The 7,500-nt window shown below is 32.1% G+C and overlaps 1 protein-coding gene across 1 annotated transcript in view; it reads left to right on the forward strand.

Moving 5' to 3' along the window:
- The window catches only part of LOC136091158 (uncharacterized), a 1,059-nt gene extending 912 nt beyond the window's left edge, over positions 1-147 (forward strand). The window contains exon 1 of the mRNA XM_065818141.1: positions 1-147. This exon is cut by the window's left edge and continues 912 nt beyond it. Within this exon, the coding sequence (XP_065674213.1) occupies positions 1-147 (147 nt within the window).
- Positions 148-7,500: the final 7,353 nt, after the last annotated feature.

Raw genomic sequence — 7,500 nt, forward strand, 5'->3', positions numbered from 1 at the left:
ATTGAACATCAAAAAAACTATTTAAAAGGTAAATGGGATGCATCTGGTGCAACCAAACATGGTCGAGAATGTAATGGAATGTTTGATTGGTCAAATCCGAAAACTCTTGCAATAAAATCAGAGAACGATGAACGTAAAGTTAGATAATCACTTGAAATTAATTACGCCTCAACATACCAAGAAATAAAACATGCTCCAATACTTCTCAACCGTGACAATGGCATTAAAATTTCTACAAACAGTTATAGACCTCTCTTTAAAAAAATTATCCAAAAAAAAGGAGTAAAATAATATTTGCTAGTTTTATATTTACGTTATTATGTAACCATTTATGGTTCTTTTTAATGTCTTCTTTGACGTTTTTATGTAATATTTGTAACGGTTTTTTTGTATTATATTTCACGTCTGATGACGATCTGTGCAAAAGCAGATCGAAATATTATGAAGAATAAATTTAGTTTGTACGCAGCTGTTTTTTATGCTTTATATTCAAAAAAAATTTTATATATATATATATATATACATACAGTATCGGACAAAACGAGTGCAACCAAATAATGCTAATTTAGTTTCTTTATATAAAAGTGCTGCATTTTTTCAATTTAGAGAAATAACTATGTAACTGTTTAGAGACAAAGTTCTTCAAGTTTTATTCATCACAAAGTTCATTCTTTGTACACGAAAATTAATAAATTAATCAAAAGTATTTAAAAAAGTTGATTTCCTTCTGGACAAAACAAGTGCAACTCGACAAAATGTTGACCAAGCTGTATTTCGCTATCAATATTTTGTGGCGATTCCTTTGTTGTCGATCACAGCCTTGCATCTTCGAGGCATAGATTCAATCAGGTGATCAATGAAACTTTGTGGAATCGCTGCCCAGGCCTTTTGGATTTGTTCAAACAGTTGATCCTTATTACGAACACCTTCACAATTAATTCTGCGGTTGACGATCTCCCACTGGTTCTTGATAGGGTTGAGATCCGGAGATTGAGGTGGCCAATCCATCACCAATCGGTGGTTGTCTTGAAACCACTGCTTGACTACTTTTGCAGTGTGTTTCGGATCGTTGTCTTGCTGAAAAACCCATTCTATTGGCATATTCCATTCAGCATGAGGTAACATAACATCTTTCAGGATATTTTCATACATGAAACGGTCCTTTATTCCATCGTTTCGATGTATTGGACCTAGATCGTTAGCAGAAAAAAAAACCCCCAGACCATTAAATTGCCTCCACCATGCTTCACGGTCTTATGGCAGCAACGTAAATCGAGGCGTTTTCCGGCCGGTCGACGTACACGGCAAATGCCATCGCTCCCAATGATGTTGAACTTCGATTCATCACTGAACAGGACAGTTCGCCATTTCTGCACATTCCAGTCATTATGAGATGTAGCAAACAGGAGTCTTTTTTTCTGGTTTTTTAGTGAAATCAGCGGTTTCTTTGCAGGATGTCGAGAAAACAATCCGGCTTCAACAGCACGTCGACTGGTTGTTCGGTCCGATACAGGCAGCTCTAATTGCTTTTGTATCTCGACTGATGATATCCAGGAATCCTTCTTGACGGATCTGATGATCATAGAATCCTGTCTAGAAGTGGTGGAACGCAGTCTTCCACCTTTGTTATCTGTTGCCAACTTCCCCGTAGAACGATATTTGGAACATAGTCTTGATACGGTCCATTTTTTCACGCGATATTTATCACAAATACTTTTTTGTGACATTCCACTTACGTAATCGCCAATAATTTTCTTGCTTAGTTCCAATCCAAGAATGTCGGGAGCTATTTTTGCACTTGAAGTCATAAAAATAATAAAAATAAATAATCACGCTTCTCAAGGCTTACCGTGTTAAATTACCTTGTGATGATAAAATAATGCTCTGTGGAACATAACGTCTTGGTTGGATGTGGACTGTATTGATGTAATGAAACACTTGTTGTATTTCACTTATTGTATTGATGTTCTTCGATAGAACGCTCTGATAAAACTCACTTCGATAAACTGTCTTAATAATACTGACTGATTGACATCCATATACTGGCTGAATTACATGTCGATTTACATGTCTCTGATATAGTAAAATGAACCTGTGTGAACCTGTTTTGGAAGATTCTAGATGCTTTTTTTCGATGCTTCTCAAAGCTTCTGGATGCGTCTGGATGCTTCTGAATGTTTCTGGGTATTTCTGGATGCTACTGGATGCTTCTTCTGGAAACTTCTGGAAGCTTCTGCATGCTTCTGAAAACTTCTGGATACTTCCTTTAATTATTAAAAAACTTCCGTGACGTTGACACGGACCAGACTTAAGATAATGAAACAAACCAAAAAAGTTGCATTTGTTTTGTCCGCTGCAAAAAGGCACTTGTCAACGAAATTCTACCAGTGTGCTGTCACATGTCAGCTGATTGCTCATGTCATGGCATGCTATGACTCCAGACTCCTGAACTGTTTGCTGTGGTAGTATAGTTCGTTTCGTTTTTAAGACATGTTAAATTAGGAACGCTTTAAATTATTTAAATTATCTTTACATATAAAGTACTCATTATTCTATAATTGACATATTTTAAAGAACTTGATCTCTTTTCCTTGAGCAATACTATCATCTTTTGGATTAACGTCCCTTTTGGACTGTATTATCGGGAATTGTATCTCAAACTTTTCTCAACTTTTCATAAAGCTCGGACTCTACATTGGCTTTACCTCATGTCTTATTTAACTTAAACTTGCAAATAAGCCAAAAATTTTCTATGGGACGTATTTGTGGACAATATGGTGGGTTGTGATCTTCAGGTAAAGTTTCAATGCCATTTTTTCGGTACCAAATTATTATTGCTTTAGCATAGTGACAGTTTGCTAAATCAGATCAAAACTTTACAGGAACATTTTGAGATTTTATAAAAAGTAGAACATGTTTATCCAGGCACTCCTTATGGAGTTTGGCATTTATTGAGGTTATGAATGGTCTGCATTTTTTGAGAAAAGCACAAATTCCTTTTCATATCATACATTAACTGCTGGTCTTATCCAGTCTAGTACATTTATATTTATTGCTGACAGCTCCATACTTAATTTTAACATAAAATCTATGACCATGTACTTGTCTAAAGTCTAATTTGACATAAGTTTCATCATCACAGATTAGACAGCCATCACACTTTGTCAGAGTGTTGTCGTACAGTTTACTTGCTCGCGTTTTAAAACATTTTTGCTGCTGTTTGGAAATTTTATTCTGAAATAACAGTGAACACCGTAAGATGTTTTGACTTTTTGCACAAAAAAACATGATGTATTGTATTTATTTGCTCCTATCAGATAGTCCAGGATTTTGAAAGTATGAACGATAAATTTTTGTATTCTCTTTTCTAAATAGATAAAAATAAAACTTATATATGTTAGTCCCAGATTTGTATGTTTTAAATGCTGCCACTAGCTGTAGCATTATCTAACCACACATGTTTAACTTGTTGATGATTTACACTGTAGGGGTTCTACGATTATTGTTAAAATTGGTGTAAAAAGAGTACTAAGGTATTACAAGAGGATCACCTTGGGTTGTACGGAGGATATTTCTTATCCCCATGTCAAAAAGAGCCCGACGGGTTTCTGTAAGTATTTATTAAGTAAACCGAAATTATTTGACGAATGATTAGGATGTTTTGTAAAGCGACTTGACAATTCTAATAATTAAATGCAATCTTTGCATTTATCAAAAGTATTGCATTTGTTTCGCCATTGTTAAACATTTTCTTCATTGCATGTACTGCAGCTTTAGCTCCTGCTCTATATCCAGCACATGTTTGTAACTACCCTGTTTTTTTTTTATCTCGCTATTTAAAGTCCAGATAATTAATTTATCTTTGATAGGTCTTAGTGTTTTCCCTAGTCCTATTGGTCTAACACCAAGGTTTTTTTCCAAGGGAATTTGTTGACATGCAAATTGACATCAAATTTGATTTCAAATATTACATTGGTTAATCAAAAATTCAATTCATATAATGAATAATTAGCTGTTAGTTTGAATTTTTTTATGACATAAATAAGAGATATGGTAATTAACCAATGTGCATAATTTCGGGAAGAGATGTCACTAATTTTTTTAGTAGTCGTGTTATAAAATTTACATCTTATTACACAAAAATGTATAAGTAATCAAGACAAATTTATTTGAAATTTTATTTTTAATTTTACTATTGTTTTTTAAAAAAATTATTGGTAACAATTGTGTTTTAGTCGATTTATCAATTTTTATTATATAATATATATGCTTTTATTGGTGAACCACATTAGGGGGGGGGGGGGGTTCACCTGTAAATAAAAATTACAGATATAAAAATTTTTATTTATAGTTGAACCACCTTAGGATGGTTCACCTGTAAATAAAAATTAAGGTAGTACCGCAGGAAAAAACTAAAATCCAGATTCTAAGATAAAACTCATTTTCATTATGATTTATTATATACTTATGTTTTTTCCAATTTAAAAAAAATTGAAATATTAGGTAACTATTCATAATGGCGGAAACCTACCCCAAAATATGGGCTGAAAAGCGAAATTTTGATACCATTTTGAAAACATTTCTAAAGTTATAGTTTTCAAATGAAGTTGAAACTTTGCACACTTGTTATGATGATAAATTTGCTCCATTAAACCGTTTAATTTTTTGCCTAAAAGGTTTCTTCAGATTTTAATGAATTTTATAAATATTTAGAAAAACTTAGTGCTTTTTATTTTTAAATTCTTTCTATAGGAAAAAGTATAAAACATTGTAAAAAACCTATCTGTTAAATGATTCTTCAATATGTAATGAATCATTGGTGGAAATTTCAACTCTGAAGCAATATTATTAGATGAGATATCATGTTTTGAAATTTAGAGTTTTCACAAAAATCATAACTCTAGAAAATTGAAGGTGAAGGACAAAACTAAGTTTAAAAAATACTTAATAATCTTAGATAAACTTACCAGGTATATAAGAATTCATTTGTTCTTCTTTGTCTAAAAGTCCTTTATGTATTCCTCTAAGTCTTTTTCATTGATTTTTTATTTCTATCTAATCTTTCCGCAACATTCTTCTTACACGACTAACATCTTGTTTAACTGATTTTTTCAGGGTAAACTTTCCACGTAAGCCAAATGCTTTGAAAACATTAGTAATACTAGTACAACCTTCATTAAATTGTAAAACACCAGAATAAACTCCCATTTCCAGTGTTTGTCTGCTAACTGAAACATTTTTGGGGATCTTTGTCCAAATAATTGAATTTAGAGACTCATTTGCGTTCTGAGTTTCTCCATGTAAACATTTGTTAAGAAGTTGATCAGGTTGTAACTCGCTAAAAATTGGAAGAATAATGTGATGGATCCATATAGGCATATTGCAGTAGGTTTATACTTATTAGTCTTATTAATTTGATCTAGATACCATTTACACCAAGTATCTGGTGTTCTTGGGCAACACTGATATGCTTTTTTCATAGCATAAAGTGCTCCATTATTTTTCCTCATAGCCATGCCATAATAATTTTGCATGGTATTAATTGTTTTATCAGTTAGTCTACCCTTTCCAGCCAGAGGCGTTTTTGTACCCTTGTATGATTTCACTATGTTACATAACCTATTACCTAAACGTTTTTATACATGCCCTACACATTCAAGTTTGATTGGCACTATGTTAAAATCTTTATAGGGATTGTCAAGATCAACATTTTTGAAGAAATTTGTATCTCCATCACCCAAGTATTCATGGTATATTAAATTGCGTTCACTTATTGATCTACGAAAGATCTCAACGGCACCGGCAGACTCCAGAGATCCTGATGAATTTCGATGATTTATGTGACATTGATGATTTCCAAACCATGTTTCATATGCAGAAGTTCCTTTTCTCTTTTCCCAAACTTGACAACTTTTAAAATGTTTGGGAAAGATTTGCACGTCAACACATTTATCATCTAATACTGCTGTAGCAACTCCATTGGGAGAGCTGTGTCCGCGCTTTTGCCAAGTACCATCAATTACTACTCGCTTATGCGTTGGTTTTCCTGGTACCCCATTTTGCTTCTCATCAGACGCTTTTTTCATACTGTCAAATGCTGCACTTTCATAAGCATTGCTTACTTTGTTTTGTATACCCAAAAATCCATTTACACTTAAACAATGCATGTTCATACTTCTTGCAAATGTCTCCAAAGCACTAAAACCACAACCGATTTCTCGAAAACTTATAACACTACGAATGTTTGATTCAAACATATTGCGTCTCTGCATCTTTATTTGAGAAATTGTACTTGAGGTGTAAAAGTCTATACTCCATTCGCAGCTGTAACAAGAGAGTTTCAATGCATGGCAAAATCCGATACGACTGTCAAGTTTATCAACAATGTCTAATTGGTTATAACATATTTGACAAGCTATAGATGATATAATCTCTTTTAAAATATTAAAGTTGAATAAAAAATAATAATCATTATCACAAGTCTTATCCAAAAAACTATCATTAATATTTATATTGCCATTGAGTTTCCTGCCACTGGAACAGGTAGGTTCACTAAGTCGGTTCTTTATTTTAGTTTTTGTGGCACATTTCCTTGAAATAACGCCATTCCACTTTCTTTTGAGATGTCTAATAAAATTTCGCTTGCTAGATATTTTTGTACTCAGTTAATTTACTTTCAGTTGTACAGTAGTATTATAACACTATAAAGTATAAACAGAGAATAACATTAAGTAAAACTCTTTATTTGAGTAAAACCAGTACACAGTTTTTATTACCCATTTTTAAGCTTCATTGTAGAAGTTTTTACATAAGTTTGTTGTTTTAAGTAATGGTTTTTAGATCAGAAATGCAAAGTATATTATATGACATTCAATTCAGTTAAATTCCTATCCATTTTTAGCAATAAAAAGTAAGATATATGGAGAAATACCCGTTGCTAAGGTGTTTCTATGGACTAAATCTTCACACTGCCTTGTAATAAAATCTTAAAAACACTATTTTAGCACATAAAAACACCTGAAACCTATATATCATTTAAAGGAGCATTAAATTTTGCACCAATTAACATTAAAAAATACATTTTGATTTTTTTTTCAAAAATCTGCTTTTTTTCCTGAGGTACCACCTTAACAAGCTTTTAATGCTTTTATTGGTGAACCACATTAGGGTAGTTCACCTGTAAATAAAAATTAATAAGTTTTTTACTAATAGGGTGAACTATTACTATATGTTTTATTTTTTTTTAAATTACCTCAAAGTAATACTTTGAGATCACCTAATTAATACTTTGGAATTAAAATTTGGCAGATTGCACAAAATATGTCCTTCAATATTTAATGCAGAATTTTTTTATATTAAAAAAATGACTAAAAAAAATGAATTTTTTTTCTCACTTTTTCATATAAAGTAAAATTGCGTGCCGATTAGTAGTTTTGAAGAAGTGCTCCATTAATGGACAGTTAAGTTTAAAAGTTAGGTGTAAGAAAATTCAAGTTTTTT

The sequence above is a fragment of the Hydra vulgaris genome, chromosome 14, assembly GCF_038396675.1.
Source record: "Hydra vulgaris chromosome 14, alternate assembly HydraT2T_AEP".
Taxonomy (NCBI): domain Eukaryota; kingdom Metazoa; phylum Cnidaria; class Hydrozoa; order Anthoathecata; family Hydridae; genus Hydra; species Hydra vulgaris.